Below are 21546 nucleotides of genomic sequence, written 5' to 3' on the forward strand. Positions count from 1 at the left end.
CCGGTCACTCTTCTATACGACTCTCCAAAGCATATTCTACCCAATGTCTATGCTTCTGATAATCCGAGAATCTTGGTTTCCAATGCTTTCAAAGCTACTAACTTCAAGCAGAGTTGGGAAACCCAACATTAAGCTCCTACGCAGTATCTAAGATAAACGGTCCCTGTTCAGAGTATTAGCACCGGCCTCTTCACTATCAATATTCTTCCCTTCATTACTCACAATAAAAACCAAATTTCGATTCACAATCTTCCAAATTCCATTCGTCTTCTTCCACGTATCTTCATACCTTCCTGTCGCAAAAAGGGTATTACTATCATCCTCTATAACCGGCGACGTATGCGGCAAGAAGAAATGACTAGCTTCAAGATAAGTTACGGAGATTGCTGAGGTAGGTGAACATATTGCTATGTACTGGGTACCGTATCTATGATGCGTCCCCGTGAATTGAGTAACTTGGGCTGCAATAGCATCGGTGATATTTTGTAGTCCATAGAGAACAGGAAGAGGCTCTGAATAATTTGCTCGGGCGTCTGGGGCAAATACCCGAGAGAACGCTTGCCACTACGTTGGAGAATGGTTTGTTAGGATTTGAATTCATGGTGCATTTGTAAGATTTTGAGAACTTATAGGGAAAGTAGTTCTTTTAATCTTTATCTTACATTTCGTCCGTCAATGGCAAATGCATATAGAGACAATGTGTTACGAATAGTTTCTATAGCGACTGGATCTGTGAAAGGGGATATGGGGAGGAGCTCCGCGAGTTGGAATGAGGATGCTGGACCGGGAGAGATGTTGGGTCATTTTGATGATTCTGAGGAGACGGTACGAGATATTAGTCCCGTTGAAATGATAAGAAATTTAAGGAATTGCATTTTGAGAAAAGATGAGTGTTTATGAGGTTTAGGAGAGAGTGATATCTAGTTGGGTATTTCTGGGAAGATTACAGTGGTTATAAAGTAATATACTCAAGTCATTTACCCCTCATCCCACCTCACGCGATGTAACTATACCATCCCTTTGTTCCACCTGCAGCCAATAGCGTCCATGAAGCTTTCGGCAAAGCTCACCATATACTTGGCGAGGCAAGACAGGCGAATCCTTCATCTTCTACACGGGACTTAAAAGATCACCCAGCATTGTTCAATGAAGAATGGTGATTGATTGGTCCTGGGTTGCCAATTTTTTTTAGTCGAAGAAGGTCTTCGTAAGGAATATCATCTACACTTTTTTTGATCTCATCAGGAGTAAAAATTTTTGAATCTCCTAACAAGATATTGATGTAGTCTGAATCGTTGTTTTAGAATAAAGGTAATGGTTGCATTGTTACTGCCTGGAAAGTTCCATCTTGAGTTGATGAGTCGCTGGAACTCCGAACAGGGGACGAGTGAATCATATCCCAGATATTTCGCTAAATCCAAAATTTGCTTTAAGCAACGAATTACTGCATCTTGCTCACTGCTCGGACTTCTTTGGAAGAGTCAAATCCATGTCACTGAAAAAGATACATGTGAGGAACAAGATTTGAATCGACCAGCTTTTACACATGCTAAACAATTGTTTTATAAATGCTGTTATTCCAAGATTCATTACATTAAAGTAGACAGAAACGATACAAATAAAGATTCGAAATCTTAAACACAAATCGCGCAATTCTAGAACACCAAATGAATGTGCAAATCTCAATTTCCTCCGCTTCCTCAATTCTCCTAACAACTCCACGCCTGTGATAACGTACTCCTGTCTTGCATCCCCTTAAAACCACCTCACAGTGCACTCAATCATGAGAGTAAGAAGTTAAACCCCAGAGAAAGGTCTACATTTGTTCGCTGCACAGAATCCATCACAGCATGATCCGAGGAATTGTCCGTTTCTGTAGCAATCGCCTATTATTACGAGGTTAGCATCTTTATTACCAAATTTTCCTTTTCACCATCACTTATCCCTGTCTCTCTCTCTTCTCGTCCACCACTTCCTCCCTTCTTCACTTGCTGAACAACTTTCCAAACACAAATATAAAATTGCAGAGGAAAATAGAAAGACTTACTATAATTAGGAATGCACCTCTCGTCTGTCACCTGGCAGCTCACCCCAGTGATGGGTGTTGGAGGACCCACACTAACAATCCCTCCATTGTTCACTAATGCAACCGCATTGTCATGATAGAAGGTGCAGAGATTATAGACGTCGAAGTTGGAGGAGCGGATGAGAGAGATGGAGAGGGGGTTGTCTGGGAGTAAAAGTTAGATTTTCTTGGGGCTTAAGGGGTGGAAGCGAAAAGGAAAATAGGAGTAAAGAAACTTAAGAGAGAGAGAAGGGGACAAGTACTGGTTGCGTGAAATTGTCCATCTGCAGGAACAGTCAAACTGTAACTTGCTGGGCCCCCGATAAAAGTAATATCCACATCGAAGTAACTGGTAGGCGCAGCTGCGACTCCGCTGATAGCTGCGAGACCAAGAGTCAAAAGGGTGGAGAATTGCATTTTGATTGTTTGAATGTGTTTAAAGAGCTTGTGTTGATGATTAAATGTATGAGATAGTAATGGTGATGATGGTGGTGATGAAAAAACTCTTGACCTCAGGAAGTATCCAGAGTTTATATACTCCATTTCCCCAGATTGTCATATCATTCTTACTTAACCTACATATATCCAGCTAGTCCATCTCCAAGATACCAATAAGCATACATCATAAGCTTAATGTCATCAACCCATTGTCGTTGCGCTGTCAGATCATCGCTCGTACCCGTCACTCACTTCTAGCTATCCGAGACCCAAGCTCTCCCCATATCTCACTAACGTGTTCCAATTCCGTGTAACGATCATCAAATCCGAAATACGAGCATCATCACCTAAACTCAGCTCTCCTCCCAAAAACACAAACATCGTAAAAAACACAAACTAGTAAAATTCCCCCGCAGCAAAAAGCTTAAAATCCCGAAAAGATTCGAGAGTGTTATAAATAGTTTGACAACCCACGCGCTATGGCGTGATGTGGAGAAACTGTTCTTCAGGTGATGCGGGCGGATTAGTGATATTCGCGATGTTCTGTTAAGCGATGAAGTCATGGTCTGATGTCCCGCTTACCGCCAAGACGGATCCGCGTTGAGGCTGAGAGCGTGCGGTGATACGATACGATATGGCTCGTGATTCACGTGAAGGATACGAGATTGGGTTGCTGATGGCTTGGAGAATGAGGAGATAAATACGAATGGCGGCATTGGGGTGGAAAATGGAGATTGGGCGGTCAGAAACTTTCAATTTTTGGATTTGATTGAATGACTCGAGCAGTTTGGAATACTAAATTTACTTTTAAAATTGTACGTATTGAGAACTTAGTGGATTATCACTCAAACTTGCGAATTGTCTTGGAGTTAAATGTATAAAGTTTCCTCAAAAATTCAAAAATAAACGCGCGTGTATTGTCTAGTAATGTCCCAAACTTGCTAAATACGAGACGAGACACTTGTCCAATCGACTTCCTTTAATCCTAAGCTGAATTCTTCCTTTCAGAATATGCATAGGGATATGCCTACGTGCTTAATTTCCCTCCACACTCATAACGGTTCCAACGTGTTCGAACTTGAGAAGCTCACCCTTGTGACTAGCAAGCAACTTAGCAGTCTTTAAAACATTCTTAATTTGTCTTCCATTAATGTTTGAGTCCGCCAATCTGCCAATCTCAACATCAGTGATTTGATGATGATGTCCTTGATCCTCTCCACGCGATAGAAAGTTTCTCCAAATTTTCTCTCTAGCGTTCTTATCCAAATCCTTAAAATCCATACTTAAATGAATGCGTGATTTGAAAGCAGGATCAATATTTTTGACACGATTTGTGGTCATGAATAAAATCCCTTCATAATATTCAAGTATTCGTAAGAAGATCGAAACAATCTTGTTGCGTTCAAGCGAATTTGAAGTTCGTGCCTCGAGGAAAACATCACATTCATCCAACAATAAGATCGCATTCCAACTGGTGACCATCTGAAGGACTGAACGCAAAGCTGACTCAACATCTTTAGATTCTGTGCCTAAATCTCCGGCCGAAAGCACGTAGAGTGGAACTTGCATTTGCTCGGCAACAGATTCAGCAGTCAAGGTTTTCCCAATACCAGGGCCACCCGAAAGCAGAAAGATTATGCCTTTGCCTTTGCCACTAATGACATCGTCGAACTTCGAAGAGTTTGAGATCTGGGAAGTTGCGATGGCGTGAATCAGTTCTTTTTGTGCTGGCGGAAGGACGAGACTTTGGAATGCAGAATTGCTCCAGGCGATGTCGGTAGGAACATCAACCAAAAATTCAAGCCAAAGTTTCTCTTTTAAAGCATATCCTTTGAGAAGAGGGGAACAAATGATGAGATGTTCTAAGGCGAGGGGTTTGATGGTGGACCAGGTAGAATCCTTATCTCTGTTCAAAGTTGGGTTTCTAGGGGAGTAATTGATATCGTCCTCATATAGCTCGTACTCATCGCTTCCATAGTCTGACTCTAGATCCGCGATTTCAGAAGCCCTCTTATGGATAAGCGACTTGAGGGGTGAAACTTTGTTGGGGTTGAATTTGCCATATGCACGAGTATCACTGGTGATAATATTGATTAGTGATTGTCAGCTGCGATGGAAGGAAATACTTACATAATGATACGACTATCAACGGTTACCTTGATAGGGCAGCCAGATTCAGGATCTTCACCAATGGCAAAGGACTTGTAATATCTAAAATGATGACCACGATATTGTTCAAAAAGCTTTCCGCGTTTGAAAAGCTTAGCCTTAATCTTCTTTTCATCTGGATGAAACTCGAGTGGAAAGACAGGGAGTGTATCGATCTCGGCCGTGCCTATAAACTCTGAAATATCGCAAAGACCCAAGTCGAATCCAAATTTTTCACCATCCCAATTCACCATATAGCAGTATACTCGATAGACGTGACCTTTCTTCTCATCGTTGATAGCAACGCCGTGAGAAAACGATACAGCAGAATCACGACCCCATATTGGCTTGTATAATATGCAACCGGTTGGAAAATAGTCCAAAGGTGTTTGTAAGTAACAACCTTGTTCTCGATGTAGTCAATTCTGGCCTCGATCACGTCTTTGAGTTCTGGTTCGAGAATCTTTTGTAAAAGAACAAGATGAGCTTTTGTATCTTCATCGTTCTCGTTCTCGATGGCCTGCAACAGTTGGATCCAGCGATGAACGAATGGATTGAAGGGGGATTTGAATTCGAGTCTCTGCAAGCTTGTAGTTACACCAGGATAATCCTTCATAACTTTGTTCAAAACTTGCTTGAGCAATGGACTCTGGATGATGATGCTATCCATTTCCATTTTCTTGCGAGAATCGAAGCTTTTCCTGTAGCGTAAAAGAATGGCACAACGGGCGGTCTCCGCATTCTCAGCAGCATCTTCCACATCATCGGGATACTTGGCCGACCAAGTGATCTGGCCGAATCGATCTTTCTTAACCTCATATATCTCCTTAGTATCACACACCATGCCGTCATTGATAGGAGTAGAATTCGGCATGTCTTGGCTCTCGGCTTCTGCTGACATTTCGCAGTGATTTCAGTAATCTCAAAAACGGATTGAAAAGAGGAAAAGAGGACAAGAGCTGAGAACGTAGGGCGAAGCTTTGATGGTGGATATTTGAGGGAGAAGAAGTGAGGAAGAAGTGAGAGTAGATTGTGGGTTCGAAAAGAAGAAGAAGTGGTGGATTATAAGGTGGTGAGAACGTATGGTGGTGCGACTCGATATGGAGGACCATCGAACCATTTGCCAACACCAACATACCATATTGGTAAGTGAATCTGGTGTTGTTGCGCCATAATCGCTGTGTCTAACTAGGTAGCCTCCGTCCAAAGTCTGACTCGGATTTGTACTTTCACGCCATAGGCGTTTCCCTCTCTTATGTTAAGCTGTATTTAGAGCTCTCAATCATATTATTATGACACTGGTCAAACAGGAGAGATTGGCGACACATCAGCCTTTGGGATAATTTAAGTTTGTGAAGTGGAAGATATGTCTCTCACACGAATGGATCACTTGATCACACCATAATACAAAGAGCAAGCCGCAAAAGGGGAGTTCGTTGTCAACTGGATGACGCTGTCAAATGTTTTCGATATACGGAAATCATATATATATGTGGAATGGGCCTGTTAAGAAACATCTTCAGATGCTTGATTCTCGGTCAACAATAATAAATGTTCAGTGGACGATATAACGGAATATTGAGTCAGCAACAAAGACTGCTCTACATATAGACAAATTCTATAGAAATCTGTGCCAGCATGGGGTACTCCCCTATCTATCAGAAAATTGGATAAGTTTATGGGTGTATCTCCAACTACAACTAGGAGATTTCTGATCAAGGGATAAGCAGAAGCTTCTTGACTTTGTCTCGAATATCCAATGTAGTCCCTACTTGTTACTGTGCAGAAGTTGAATATGATGAAGAGATTCATGTACTGTAGATGTCCTGCATTGTTCCAATCAAAATGGTTTGTCCAGATTTCCTTGTACTGTTATGTTAGTACCTTCTTTTTTGGTTTTAGCTGGAGCAACAGAAACATTTAATCGATCACGTGTTGACGCACCAAAATGTTAAAAGCTCGTCGCGTTTTACCTCCTTCGCCACGATACTCTTATCTTACAGCATCTTCTCTTCATCATTCTGCTCAAGTCAACATTTCACTTATACCACGACCTCAACTACCAATCAAAATTGAACGACCAATTTGAACTTGAATATGAGAATATCATCATGTTTAAATCTGTTAGTTTGGCCGCCATTGCGGCTTTGAATGGAGATGGCGCAGAGGAATTCGATACGCAGAGGTGTCTGCAACTGCAAGAAGAAATACTATCGGTAAGCCACATATGTACTGATTTGATTGATCTCCGCTTTCACACTCTACAATCACCATTCCACAAATCACAACATGGCAAAAACTTACAAGGGCAGCACTGACATTTTATCTTCACCAATAGAGTAGTCCGGCGAGACCAGCCGCGGATAACAATATGTCATTTCCCGTCGTCGCGTCAAGCAATCATAATTATAATATCGACGCGACAAACAATGTCCGTCATGTTACAGGAAATGGAAAACACCACAATCATGCCCAGGAAGTTGTTCATGAGATAGAGTCCGCCAGAGAATCCGATATTAATGCCCAAGCATACGGAGAAAGTCCATTACCTTCAAATCCTGTACATAAATCCGAACGGACGAGAGATGGTCCACCAGTATTGCCAACAGTAAAGCGAGACAATGGAAAAAATTTGAGGCCATCCGATATTACCGGCAACCTACTTCCCTTGCCTTGTGCCCAGTTGAGAGCAATGGAGGGTGAGGAATATACTCAAAAGAGTAATTTATCTTTAACTCAAGAGAATCCTGAGTCACTTTACGAAGCCTTAGAATTGCAAAGGTTGGGAGACCAGGCTCTTCTTGGAACGAATAACGATTTCTCCTCAAGCCCACCAATTCCGATCGAACGAGATGATCTGCCAGGTCCACAATCAAATGGCATATCTGGAGACCCCAATTCTACACATACTGAGTCGACTGCACGTACATATGAGGAGAACGACACGGGGCACATAAACTTTGATACATTTCAGCCAGCATCGGTACCTGATGAAGGTTATCTCCAGTCGGAAGATCCGCCTGCTATTCATAGCACTCAAGATCTTGTGCAAGACACTCTTCTTGACCCTCAGACTCCGGCTCCGTCAGTCAACCCATTTTCTGAGAAGGGTAGTGTAATGAAGCAGCATGAGCTCTTTGGCGCAACCCAGCCATCATCGATTGGACGACTTGGTGGCAGTCCTACATCCTCTAGGCCATCGCCTGATGTTTATGAGGGATATCGATCCTCACAAGAAGTTGAACCGTCACCACTCGTACGACGCTCGGAGGTCGCTAGCGCGATTACCCAACAATTAGAGCGATCTCCTGACCGCTCAACATCTACTGAGACACCTGTTCCAGTCGAATCTGCCATAGTGTCAAATAAGATACAATCTTTTGATTCCGCTCTTCGAAAATTAACGTTAGTACGTGAACCTCAGGATACATACATACCCATGAAAGAGTCCCAAGAAAGAAGAAATAACTTCATCGAACGTCAGGTACATTCTGGCTCGGAATCAGATTCTGATATTGAGGCACTACCCAAGAAGTTCCAACAGGCGGCGAGAGAGAAACATAAGTTACGCGCGCAGACAGCCCTGATTGGGAGAAGACCAACTCTATCCAATAGATCGGACTCTGCAAAAGAAGTCAGTTCAATTTCTGCCACGGCTAGTCCACACCAAAGGTCAATTAATCATCAGCGCAAGTCTTCAGAAGTGACATCTTCTCATACACCCCAGGCCTTCGAATCAACTCCGATTGCTGTGGAGGTTCCTGCAAGTGGACGACGCCGAAGCATGCAGGAGGACTACGTAGCCCAGTGTGAAGGTTTTGATGCACGAGACACTCAACCAACACAACAGGACATGGTTGCTGATTCTCAAGGTGTTCCTTTGTCAAGCAACCTTGTTACAAGTTCTCCAGTGCCCGGACCACGGAATCGAGCGCCAGCCTGCTCTGATGTTGAAAAGGCGAACCCAGAATCAACGAGCCCATCTCAGAGGCTAGCAAAAAAGCTACAACAGCCTCTGGAAAGCAAAAACGTCAATCATGCCGATGGAATTCAAGAAAAAGATCCCACTGTACCTGCCCCACCCGACCAGAGGATGACTGCATCACCTAATGAAGTATCTTTCAGCGACGCTGTTAAAGAACCCGTCACCCAAATAAAGAATCCACCCTCGGATGGTGTCGCCTCCACTGTCCCAGAGACTAGTCCAGCCACTGATAGATTGATTCCTATGACTGAGATCGCAGAAATCTCTCTCAGCATAGGAAATAATGATGAGTTAGATGACTTGCCAGGATTTAACATGGATGATGAGTTTAACGAGGTTATTGGTGTATCTAGTCATCATACCCCGAAACGCCAATCTCAGTTTCAACCATCGCTAGCTACTACGCCTAGTCGTTTTGACATAATACCCAATGGCTCTGCTGCTACAGCCTCGTCGGGACTTTCATCCGCTCCCAGTACAATAGAGCCACCCACTCCTGTCGCAAGAAATCTTTTGACTTCCACAGTTCAGGAGGTGTCTGAAGTAGAAGCAGTCGATTGCAACTCACCTGGAATAGAGCTGTCGACTGAGCCTTCTGAATTGAACTTTTCAGCAGATATTTCTAAGACTGCTTCAAAAGATGTTCCTCCTCCATTGGCCTCAACTGAACATGATGCGAAGCCTTCCCAAACAATCCCGATTGAGGAGCCACAACTTTCATCGACAAAAAGAGAGCAAGAAAGCGTACATCAAAGAACGCCACGTAAATCTACTCGATTCTCAAAGGGCCAATTCGGAAAGTCGCCTATCACACAGCAACAGCCAAGAGTTGCTCGAGATACTAGGCTTTCGAGTGTGTCGTCTACAATTTCGAATCCTCTTTCATCCACTGCTGAGTCAGATTTAGTATCTCCATCCGTTTCTAATTCTAACTCAAGTACAAGAGGTCGCTCAAGAGGTCGCCCGAGAGGCAGTGCTGCTACCAAGGCCAAGGAATCAATCAGTGGAACTGCTTTGCCAGCTACGAAAAGACACCGTACCCGAAGCTCTATGAGCCCGGAAGAGCAAGAAGATGCCGTTCCAGCACCTGTCTTAAATCGAAAATCAATTCTACCATCACAAGAAGATAGTGAAGATCCACTGGCACTATCAACACCGCCTTCAAAAAATTCGTTGAATAGTAAGAAGTCAATGGATAATCTATTCGAGGGAATGGCTTTCGCTGTCTCATACGTGGATGCAGAAAAGGATAAGCAAGTTGCGATCCGTTTGATTAAACAACATGGTGGTCGAATATTAGATGACGGATTCGAGAACTTGTTTACCCCGATAATTCCACCCTCCAAATCTCGTACCGGAAATAGTAAGACTGGAGAGGCGGAGCTTGAGATTGCCTCTTCGGAGGTAAATATTGGTTTCGTGGCACTGATTGCGGATGAGCATTCGAGAAAGGCCAAGTACATGCAAGCGCTGGCTCTTGGGCTCCCGTGTATTTCAGGACGATGGATTTCTCACTGTGTTGACAAATGTGCTATTATCGATTGGCTACCATATCTTCTCTCAGCTGGGAACTCTTCATTTCTAGGTGGAGCTGTGAAGAGTCGATATTTACGCCCATATTCTGCCTCTAATGCGAATCTCAATGACATTTTCACTCAGAGATTAAAGCTACTCGACGGGAAATCTATTTTGATCGTTACCGGGAAGGGAAAAGCTGGCGAGAAGCGGAAACCCTACACATTTCTGACTCGTGCTCTTGGCCCAACCCGCCTTGGCCAGGCACAAGATCTCAAACAAGCGAGAGAAATGCTTCTCGATGCGGAGAGCAAAAACGCCAGCTATGATTGGCTTTATGTGGATGGAAAGCAGGATGTGGAGGCAGTTGTGTTCGAAAATACCCCAGCAAGCACCTCAGGCGGTGGCCGAAAGCGAAAGAGAGTTTCGATACAGGAGGAGGATGCTTCACCACCATTGCCTAAACGCATCAGGGTTGTCAACGATGAAGTCATGATTCAAAGCTTGATATTAGGTCAACTTATCGAGGATTAAAAGCCCACAAATTTCATTTCAAAGTTTCTTTTGAGCTATCACATTAGCATGTACGATTACGATTTGCATGATTTATATAGCGGGGCAGACCATGGACATGTAGATTCATGGATAACTGAGTCATAAATGGCGCATTAAAAGGTGGATTGCATAGGAGAGCTTGCTTGCATTAATGAATGGGTGGGAATACCAATTTACTTTTGGGGCGTTTTGCTAGAAGGACGATAGGGAATTGAAATGCAGTCGAAGTGTAAGATATTTCGCGAGCTGCAGATTTCTAGAAAATAGTCAGACGAATAATGCAGTTGATGTTCTGACTTCGCGAAGCTTTGAGAGTAGTGCAATACTTGAATGTAAAAGTGGTATTGGTTCCCTTTGTGATGATGTAGAATTTGTTGGTCTTTGAGTGCAGGATGATGTTGATTTACTTTGATGACGCAATGGGTGTCTTTTTGAAGTTGAGTGCATTCATATGCAAACTCAATTGATCAATTGGAAGTAGTCTAATAGCAATCATCGGATTCTCAGGTCTATTAGTTCTGTTCTACCTTTGTATCGTTCACCTTCCGGGACACATACTTGAGGTTTCGCAACAAACATTCACTTGAGCGATGGTGTAATGCTTATGTAAGATTTTGTTTTAAGCGAGACGACCTCAATGTCACTTTAAGGTTGTATGGCTCTGGCATTTTTTATGGAAGAGTACTCTGTGCGGTATTTATTTAGGTAAAAGGTGCGGGTTTTTGCTTCGAGCATTATCTGGACGGTATATCACTAATTTTACAATGCAAAATCGAGTCATTTTTGTAATGTAGACTAGTCCTACCTGGGTACTTTCTCTTTTTGTCACGTTCAGCTTCGTAGTTGAGCTTACCTGGTATCGGGGTATCTAATTATATGAGCTCTTACTACCTAGGTATCATCTTCCTTCGATATAATTTCGTCTCAACGTAAGCGCCTGCCGGATTTGATGTCCACGCGACGCGTTTAAAAAAACTCTAGTCGCGTTTGACTTCTGTCACTTTTATTAGTGCGATGTACTAGTATTATTTAGCGCCATTCTAGGTAGCTTTAAAAATGTCATTGGAAAGAACCGGTCCGTTCGGAAGCTAAATAATTATACTTCAGGTTTCCAAATACTTCGATCTTCTAAACTCAGTTTTTAGATGCATACTTTTTTTTTTGCAGGACTTAGAAATTTGTATACGTTCAAATTTGCAATCGTCAGGAACGAACATGTATGATCATACTTCCATCATTTGGACAAAATGATTCCAATGGGCTTTGACTTGCGGAGTCTTACGATACACACTAAAGTCTTTCTTCTACGCTATAATGTAGATCTCCTGGTGTATCGAATGATTTCGCAATCCATTTCAGGTTTAAAAGTCATCAAACTTGTGATGGGCAAGTAGATCTCATTTTTACGAATGGCTTGGGATCTATAAGCGTAAAAGGTATGTATGCACTAAATATTCCCAGCAGTCTAGAGCATTCTACCTACTCGAATGAGTTCGATGAGTAGGAAAGAAATGGAATGGTCAACTAAGTTCAAACTGCCATCTCACTTTATGGACTGTCGAAGGTGAGAGCTACGTTGACTATCCGTTGCATGACAACTACTAGCGTCGGGTTCGTAGCACAAACTAACAAAATTATACTTTCATAGTACATCGCACTTTCAACAACCTTCTAGTAGTCTGGAAAATCAGAACCTATAAGTACCCATCTCCCCTTCAGTTTTTCTGATCTTCTTTTCTTTTTCTTTTTGGCCCGATCTCGATTTTCAAAGTGTACGTATCCTCCTTTTTCAATGATCGATCCAACTCTCTCTGTGATATTTCACTTTGCTAATTTATATGCACAACAGTCCACGACAACCACAAAAGAACTTCAACAGCAACAACAACAACCATAATGTCGGGATCAGAGGTAAGACACCCTTTCATAATGTCTCTCCCTTGGTCTGCCAGCCTTCACTTTCTCTATATACATGGCGTAATATCACCAATGGGAGTTGCATTACCATTCCTCCTCTTTGAATGACTTGGGCATGTACGACTCCTATTGATCAGTGGAATCATCAAACCAGCCTACTTTGGTATGGGGGAGTCGTCCTCAGACTTTTCAAGGAGCAGTTGCCTTGTATGAAGCAGTTGTTCAAAAAAGAAGCGAAATCCTACTTTTAAAAGTAGGCATAGTTGGACGCTCGGGATGCAGTTTCACCCGGGCGGAGCGTTAGGAGCTTGCCGAGTACTATGGTCCTGTGCTGCGCGTGTATCACCGGCCAGTCCGCTTCCGATCGTCCCTTTGGGCTGTGAGTGTGTCGCCGGCTCAGATACGATCTTGAATACTCTGTTGAGATGCTGGGCTTTGGGTCAGACATTGGTGTCTTACTCAGCATTGCACATTGCTGACAGCTGTCTTATATAGAACCGTCGAAGACATCAACCTCGCTCTGAACTTCGTCGGGCCGGCGCGGCGGAGATTCCCTCTCCTTCTCCGACCCTCACCAACGACCATCACCACATACATTTGACGAACCAAGGTGATGGTCGTTCCGTGGAGGAGGAGAGGGATCTCCTTTTATTTGTAAGTTACCTTTGTCTCTCCGTCTTTATTGTTATTTCAATCTATCTGGTGGTATGAACATGTCTGATTGTTCTATCTGCTCTGATGGTATACAATCAAGTGATTATTCACAATGGTCCAATTCACCTCATTCACTTGGTTGTTTTGAAATGATCAAATTGATTGAAACAGTTTCATTATTTGAAGCTCCCATGTTGTTCCAAAGCTAACAGTACATTCAGGAACACCAGCTGCGGGAGGGGGAGACGGTGCAGGCTGCCGGGCTCCAACTGGAGCAAATGGAGTTTGTAAGCAATCTACTCACATCTGCCGCTGAATGCCCAATCTCTAATCGCACAATCAGAATCATTATCTCCGGATAACGGAGATGGAGACTCGTGCGCGCCTCCGGGAGCGGGAACTCCTCCTTCGGGAGCGAGAGATGGGCCTTCGGGAACGTCAGTGGCGCCTTCGGGCACAGAAGATTATTTTCTTCACTTTTTTGACGCTCTTCGGAGCTTATATTTTGCTGCTGTTTCTCCGCCTTCGGGCAAACAACTATGTTGCGGGGTGTGCGGGGGGAGAGGGGGGAGAGGGGGGAGAGGGGGGAGAGGGGGTTGTGTGGGTGGATGAGGTGGTGGAGGTGGTGGCGGGGTGGGTGGAGGGGGAGGTGGATGGTTGGTTGGGGGAATGGGTGGATGTGGATTTATAGTGTTATTTTTTCTTTTCTTTTTGTTTTTGTTTTTTGGGCGTTTGGCGTTTAGTGTTTGGCATTTTGGAGTTCGGAGTTTTGCTTTCTTTGTATTTAATTTGCTCTTCTTTTTTCAATCAATTTTTTCCTGATATCAAAGTGAGTTCTTCAATTTCGCACAATAGACATCCCATATAAGTAAGATCTATGCTCTATCAAGCTTAACTAAACAAGATCAGTTCAAAAATCAAAGTTCAGGATCACAAGCATTTCAAAATCAATATCCTCCATTTTCATACCAAAATCTCATAGATCGTGTTATCTTCCCATGTCTTCCTTCCAGACTCGAGAGCCATCTTTCGCTTCCAATGATAGTTATCTCATTTTAGCTCCAAGACTTAACTTTCCTCTTCCTACTGAATGCTTGTGCTAGTAGCCTGACTTGGCGCCACCAAAGTTTCCCTCCAAGTCAATCCCCCATCATCAATTATAATTGGCGAGGAAGTCGACGGAGTAGGTGTGGGCCAAAATCCATTATCATCCCAGGTAGTAGTACTAGTCTCTGTTGTCTTCGCTGTACAGACTCCAGCCGTTACTGTCTCGGTAATTGTGTATTCGATGGGCATAGGATCAATAACTAAAGTTACCGTTGTTGTAGTCGTTGGTTCACACGTTGCAGACGAGGGAGGCAAGAATGGAAGACCGGCTGTAACGGTACTGGTGACTGTAATGATACGTTCGGATATTTGGTCACAGTATGGTGTGTATACTGTAATGGTAGTGGCGCTCGGTGACCCAGGAGTGGTATCGCATGGATAACGACCTGCTTGGTAGGTGGTGGTTATGTAGGTGAAGTAGTCGTAGATGGCTGTTACTAGGGTTGTGGTGAGGACATTTGTGGTAGTGGTACATGGGGCGGAGAGATCGGAACGCGTGATGAATTGGGTGGTTGTGGTGGTAAGGCGATTTGATAGGACCTGGTCGGCGACTAGTGTAATGATAGTGGTCACTGTCTTGATGATTCCATCGGCAGTTCGAATAATGGTAGTGAGAGTGGGTATAGATGTTGTGATGGTTTGGGTTTGGATGGGTGGACAGGTAGGACAGATTGTTATGAATGCTGTGGTGGGAACTCCGGGGCCAGCGTAACAAGAACAGACTGATGAGATGGAGGATTGGATTGCAGCATTGCCAAGACCTTTTGTGCATGCGCCTGCGGGTCCTTTATTGTCAAATACAAGGGGTTTTCTGCGTCCGGGGGAGGTAAATGAGGAACAGAATGATTGTACGTAGGCATTAGAGGATGTGAAAGCTGTTGCCCAAGCACTTTGACAAGCGTTTTCTATTAGGGAGAGTTAGAAATTGCTACAGAGAGAGGGGGATATGGAGATTTGGAGTTTGAAGAATGAGTGAGTGATATTGGTTAAGACGAAAAGAGAATACAAAACCAAAATACATACTTCCACATCCTATACTAACGGTTGATGTAGTACACGTTATAGGGATAGGATCTACAATCGGAGAGGGACGAACTGTAGGTCGCTTATCAGGTTGTAGTGGCGGTGGAAGATTAGCAGCATATGCTTGAGCCGCAAAAACGAACGCGCAAAAGAGCCGAGCTATATTTGAGACTCGTGGCATATTGAAGGAGAGAATTTGTAGCAGACACTCGTGTATACATCTTCATGATTGAAGGATACATCGCGATCTTTATATTTTTGGACTTGAGGCATGTAGGCGGTACTGAAACCTTTGACTAAATTCCAAAGTCGCACGGGTCGTTGCTGAGGACTTTCATTGTGGCAGTAGCGATGATTCGATACCAACTATAAGAATCGCCAACCCAACCCCGCTATGAGTGTTTGCTGATATGATAGGTTAATTGGGTGTGTAATATCCCTCAAAATTCTGGTGGAAGTCAGGAGAATACCCACATTCCTTTTTCAGCCTTGGCGGAATTGTCTCACATATCTAGAGCTTGTGAACGAAAGCTTCTCCGGGGTCCTCACTTATTATGAAGAATTCATGACGTTTTGCGTGAAACCTCTCTGGTTTATCCATCGAACGAAAATTGAATGGTGCTGAGTCAAGTACAAGATCCTCAGCGATTCAAAAGGGAAACTTCATTCGGTTGTTGTTTGAAAGAACGAGAGGTTGGATCTTTGGAAATCTGTAGGCACTTTTGTTTCTGTTTGAGTAGTAGGAAATTCGTCAAAACTTTCGGGATCTAATTTGAAATAAAAGAGCTCTAGTATTGACTTATACCACAACTCTAATAACCTTGATTCTTCAAGTCAACAGTAAATTATATAGCTTAGTGCTTTCTAAGTAAGGGTTGTCTCAAGCAATTGAGCTCCTACTGCAGTGTCAACACCATCCACATCAACCTTCATTCCACTACCACCACCAGTTGTAACGTACAGCTTGTTGAGTTGACCTTGAGCACGACCAAATGCGGCACCAGTCGGCTCGGCAATCTCGGTTGAGTCCAGAGCACCAGCGATAATAGCAGTCTCATTATTACCACCAGTCTCAGCATCGAAGCTGATCTTCATAATTGAATTGTTGATGGATGTAGCGAGGTATGCATATTTATGAACTTTGCTGTTAGTTTTGTTGGTCTTCCAGCCATTAGGAGATAGGGCGAAATCGTCGAAGTTTAAAGAGGAACCGTCTTCGGAGCCGAGGGCAATCACTTCAGCAGTACTGATAGTAAAATTGGAATACGATTCTGCCCGGCAAAAATCGGAACCAGCAGTCCAATATATGTAACCATCTTGGATCTTGATACCATCAATATTGCTCATTAAATCATCCTCAAAGGCTACCCAAGTTCTCCCAGTCTCAACATCGACGGCAGCGATGGCATTGTCGTGGCTGGCAGAAGCGAGGATGATGGATTCGTTGTATGCAGCTAGGCCATTGAAATCGACAATGGTCGGATAGGTAGGGCTTGCGACGTGAGTTATAACCGATTCCGTTGTGTTACCAGAGTAATCAACACGCCATACCTGGGTAGCGTTTTTGGGCGGATCGCGAATGGTAGCAGAAGTAGTGTTGGCGCCAGTGACATAAAAAACGTTATGAGCACCTTCAGTGATTCCAGTGAGACCCAAAACGTTGGTAAAGGTAGCAACGACCTGCTTTTCAGGGGTTTCTTGGGTTGGATCAAAAGCCAAAAGACTTGCGGGTGGACTAATCTCGGTAGCAAGAATGACCCCGTCGGATCGAACAACAAGGTTTTCTAACCAAGTATCGTTGGACGCGAATTGATAAACAGTTCTTACTGGGAATTCTGCGGCGACCTGAAGACCTAAAACTAGGTTTAGCACAAGGGCGGCGAAGATCGATTGACGCATTCCAGCGGGCTTCGATTGAGAACAGTCAATGAGTGATGCAGTAGAAACGAGCAAGTCGATTGGGCATCCAGTGTCAAATGGTTCATATCACATATAAATATACACTTTGTATCCTAGCTGCATCAGCACGCATTTACCTTAGAATTTGGATAGCACATATACGTAACCAAATTAGAGCCACAGCCCATTACGAAATGTTTCATCAGCTTTCTCGTCAAGTGGTCTTGATTACGTAGTCTTTCAAGCGATATCAGGGAATCATATTCAAATTAATGGACTGAATTAATTTACTTTGATACTTTCAGTAATTTTATGGAGTTTTGATCAAACAGCCACGCCAGCTAATGCAAACTAAGCCTTGGAGTCGTAAAGGGTGGTCGTGAACCCTCAGATCACAATACCCAGACAATAATTATAGGCTCACTAGCCCCCCTCTTAACTCCCCGATAACCCCACTTAAAACCTCTAACCTCCAAAGAAATAAATTCCCTGAATAATTCCTCCCCTAGAATAGTCCTCATAAGATTATACGATGGATTATATAAAATTCATATGAAATAATATAATCAATTCGATACCTATCATTATATAATCAATCAAAAGCTTTGCTTTTTACTATTAAAAAACTAGTATATTAAATCACTAAAACTAAAAAAATTATAAAAGAATTATTGCTTTGAAACTAAATAATAATTCAAAGAAGCCTGGGAGATACTGCTTGAACTGTGATGAAGTAGTTTACAGCTGTAATAATTTTGTAGCTAATGATTCTCTTCGACTTGATAATGTTCATCCTTCTTTATACAGTTTTCGAGTTTCAAACTGTCGATACTCGAAACACAGTATATAATTATTTTCTAGTTCATCTATTAAGCAAGCCCAGCTATTTCTTTAAAGTTTACATCATCTTCTCCATTCATGTGACAATTAGAAGAAAATAAAGGATATGGAGGTATGTTCTATCTTCTAATGTTTTTGACTTTGTACTTCGTACTCCTATTTCGTACGCATGTTCTTCCATGGCATTGTCCTATAATGACGATTCCGAAAATGGAATTTCTTTAATTTAAGCTTTAAAATTTGTTGATATGGGGTTTGAGTTGCCGGTCTCGAATAATTCTTGGCGTGCTAGATATCAAACCGTGAAAGTTCTTCAGATTTCATCCATACCATTTAGCTGCTCAAAATTCTCGAGGCTGAGAGAATAGCATGGCATTCTTAGTTAAAGTTCCTCTGACATGTGAATTATAGTATCATTCATCGTTCTAGAATAAGGTTTTCGTAACTATGTTGGTGATACCGGCGATTTCGGACTATATCCCCTGTGAAATTACGTTGAAGCTCAGCTAATACTAATTTGAATATGACTGACGCGTGGACTTTTCAATTCGACCGGTTGAATACTTATATATGTTCATGAGAGTTACAGAAACCCCGAAGCATCACAGCCAACTTTCACATTCATTTCCTAACATTGAACAACTCGTCATGAGACGTTCTCACAGCGCTCGCTACTTTTGCAACAGGCTAGTGCCGCGACTAGTATCACGAAATCACTTGTTCAACTTTGTATTGTTGCCAACGTAAAGGCAGCTTTATCCGCCGATGAGACTTTTGCTGGTTTTACCATGGTCCCATCGCTCACATCAGCAAATTTTGTTTATAATGCAACCGATCGTCTTAGGAAGTGGAGGTACAGCCGGACTTTGGACCTATTGTAACGCAATGTTTCGCGGGAAAAACGTCACATGTGCGGTAAGCAGGTTGCAGAACTCTTAAATCAATCTCTGGCACTTCTGAGTTTGTGCCTAAAAATTCTTTTCACATCTAAATGATTCGATAGACGAAGGGAGATGTCGAAAAATTGTATGAGCTCATCCTGAATTCAAAAAATTTGCCTTTTCCCCCCGTAATGAGAGAGTGCTGACTTGAATTATCAAAGCACTGACACTGTATTAACCCCTATCCAACCTCTTCCTTCAGCCCCTATCACTACCATTCAAGCTTGAAGGAACCTGAAACTTTTGAAGAGCACCAAAACAACTGTTCTGCTCAAAGGCGCCATTGATCTTTTGTAAGGTTCATATCTCGCTGCTGAAGGAGATCTTGATCCCGGTCACGCAAGGTTCATTTCAGATCCGATTCTCAGAGTTTATGGTTCTAATAATGATAAATCGGAATTGGGACAACCGAATACAACGCTGATTCTTTACGAGGATCAGTTCATTCATCTACAAGCCGGAACCCCTTTCAGTCTCCTTCTCGCTTCCCCTCTCACATGATCGGTGTTCCTGGCCGTTTAATTAGATCTAGAACAATGGAGTACCGAGACAAAATGAAGATTATCACTTGAATCTTACTCTAGCTATTCAGGAGTTAGTATCAAGCAGTGCATAGAACGTGGAAATAGCCTCACGATTGTTCACCTACTTGAAGATCTGAGAATTGGACGTCTCTGCTGCTCATAGATATTTGCTGATGATTAATTTGGAAAATATGTTTCCAGTTTGTAAAGATATCAGCAAAAGTATTGAGTAACACTTATGTTTGGGCAGGATTTGCGTCTTACATTGCGTGTTGGGAGCTGCTTGAGATATTCCAAGATCGAGCTCTGTCCTGAGTGATTTTAGACAGTGTGGTGAAGTGTGGTCGTGTAGCTGATAGCTAAAATATGGTATGATACAACAGAATTTATCCGAATGGAAAATAATTCTTGAGAGTGGCCAGGTGAAAGTTTCTAGATTCATTATTTTGGGTTCTGAAATTGTAAGCCTGCTCATCATTGAGTTGAAGCTATTTTATTTTGCTCCGGTATCTCATGTTGTACTTACGCTCCAGATCTTCACAAGAGCCGCTAGTTAAGAATTGACCTCACATGTGGAAGAAGACAGCACGGGAAGCTGGCATCAGTCTCTCATTTGAGTAAGGTACCCTTTCCCTTGAAAATTGAAAGAGCATCGTCATCCATTCAAACACGACTTTGATGCAAGTGCTAACAGCACTATGTAGTCAACATCTATCTACCAAATTCATATTGGAACTTTCCACTCTTAACTAGAGCTAGTATTAAATATCACGAGCAAGAAATTCCTCTCAATCATGTGTACAGTACTGTGGAGAACCAGATACGTTTCAGTCATCAACCTTTCGGAATATACTATCAGCTTGAGCCGCTAAATTCATTCTGGGGTTTGAACTACTCTCAGACAACGTAGATTACTATCTACTCTCGCAAACGAGAACCCTCAGAAAATTTAGCGAGAGATGAACCTTGGTGCACAACAATTATCGTTTTCTCTTTTACCGACTGCGTTACTGCTACGATACCTTGAGGCTGGATTTCCCAGAAATTTAGAGAAAAGATCTGAAGATAATCTTCATAACGGAATCGATCGATCTAAATAGGTCGCCCAAACATCCAGGAGCGAGAAGGGATCCGTCGGCTGCGAGAAAATTCAGATGGAAAATATCACAACTTTATTTCTAGTCACAAAACTCCATTGACAATGAGAAATTAGAATCTCAAGGTGTTTGAAAACAGAAACGAAGTAAATAATAATGATATCATTCTCATTTACCGTCTACACCGCTTCTCCTCATTCTAAATCCCTTTTGACACTCTTGAAATCTAAACCATTACATTTCTCACTCTATTCATATCTCGCTCCACCTCCCCCCTCAAATCTTTCACCCGCTTCCTCCACAAGCTACCAATCCACTCACGCAATCTCTTACTCTCTTCTCTCTCCTTCACTCCCCTTACATTATAAATCGTCCCATCCGTTCTCCTATCCTATCCTCCCCACTCCCAGCCATCCCTTAGCCCTACAAACCACCTCTCACCAAGCATTTTAAACAAACACAAAAACACAAAAATCCAAACCCGAGTACTTGGAGAAGCTCGGAGTTCTCTATTACAAATTCACAGGTGAGAAAGATGTCGACTCCCCCGTTCAAAATTATAAATTCAAATAATCCAAAACCCAATCAATTCTACCGTTTCATTTCAATTCCACTATCATTTTACTCCTCCCTTCATCACTATCCGCATCCATATCAAACTATCAATCATACCCTCAGAAACCCAGCGCACAAATCCCAAATCCCAGATCCCCTTTCCGATTCATTTCCCTCCCACAAAAAGATCTCCAGAGTCAAAGAGTCAAAAATCACTCATAGAAAAAAAAATCCAAACAAATCTTCCAAATTTCAAGTTTCAAATTCCTTCTACACACGCGAT

General features: G+C 42.7%; 7 protein-coding genes across 7 annotated transcripts; 2 read left to right on the forward strand and 5 right to left on the reverse strand.

The window, feature by feature from the left end:
* Positions 1–136: 136 nt before the first annotated feature.
* Positions 137–1107, reverse strand: EAE98_000601 (uncharacterized protein; the record flags this gene model as incomplete). The annotated part of the gene is made up of 4 exons (XM_038948219.1): positions 137–163; positions 223–564; positions 663–778; positions 1014–1107. The coding sequence occupies 4 exons, from the start codon at positions 1105–1107 to the stop codon at positions 137–139; spliced, it is 579 nt and encodes a 192-aa protein (XP_038815896.1).
* A 690-nt stretch (positions 1108–1797) lies between these two features.
* Positions 1798–2482, reverse strand: EAE98_000602 (uncharacterized protein; the record flags this gene model as incomplete). Its single annotated transcript, XM_038948220.1, has 3 exons — positions 1798–1886; positions 2048–2230; positions 2329–2482. The coding sequence occupies 3 exons, from the start codon at positions 2480–2482 to the stop codon at positions 1798–1800; spliced, it is 426 nt and encodes a 141-aa protein (XP_038815897.1).
* A 1056-nt stretch (positions 2483–3538) lies between these two features.
* On the reverse strand, positions 3539–5552 carry EAE98_000603 (uncharacterized protein; the record flags this gene model as incomplete). The annotated part of the gene is made up of 3 exons (XM_038948221.1): positions 3539–4580; positions 4634–4998; positions 5055–5552. 3 exons carry the CDS (start codon positions 5550–5552, stop codon positions 3539–3541), a joined length of 1905 nt encoding a protein of 634 aa, XP_038815898.1.
* Positions 5553–6762: 1210 nt separating this feature from the next.
* EAE98_000604 (uncharacterized protein) lies at positions 6763–10685 on the forward strand (the record flags this gene model as incomplete). The annotated part of the gene is made up of 2 exons (XM_038948222.1): positions 6763–6867; positions 6990–10685. The coding sequence occupies 2 exons, from the start codon at positions 6763–6765 to the stop codon at positions 10683–10685; spliced, it is 3801 nt and encodes a 1266-aa protein (XP_038815899.1).
* Positions 10686–12899: 2214 nt separating this feature from the next.
* Positions 12900–13968, forward strand: EAE98_000605 (uncharacterized protein; the record flags this gene model as incomplete). Its single annotated transcript, XM_038948223.1, has 4 exons — positions 12900–13073; positions 13119–13277; positions 13499–13564; positions 13621–13968. 4 exons carry the CDS (start codon positions 12900–12902, stop codon positions 13966–13968), a joined length of 747 nt encoding a protein of 248 aa, XP_038815900.1.
* Positions 13969–14360: 392 nt separating this feature from the next.
* On the reverse strand, positions 14361–15588 carry EAE98_000606 (uncharacterized protein; the record flags this gene model as incomplete). Its single annotated transcript, XM_038948224.1, has 2 exons — positions 14361–15289; positions 15408–15588. 2 exons carry the CDS (start codon positions 15586–15588, stop codon positions 14361–14363), a joined length of 1110 nt encoding a protein of 369 aa, XP_038815901.1.
* A 683-nt stretch (positions 15589–16271) lies between these two features.
* Positions 16272–17306, reverse strand: EAE98_000607 (uncharacterized protein; the record flags this gene model as incomplete). Its single annotated transcript, XM_038948225.1, has 1 exon — positions 16272–17306. The coding sequence occupies one exon, from the start codon at positions 17304–17306 to the stop codon at positions 16272–16274; it is 1035 nt and encodes a 344-aa protein (XP_038815902.1).
* Positions 17307–21546: the final 4240 nt, after the last annotated feature.

Source organism: Botrytis deweyae, assembly GCF_014898535.1.
Source record: "Botrytis deweyae strain B1 chromosome Unknown BDEW_001, whole genome shotgun sequence".
NCBI classification, from domain to species: domain Eukaryota; kingdom Fungi; phylum Ascomycota; class Leotiomycetes; order Helotiales; family Sclerotiniaceae; genus Botrytis; species Botrytis deweyae.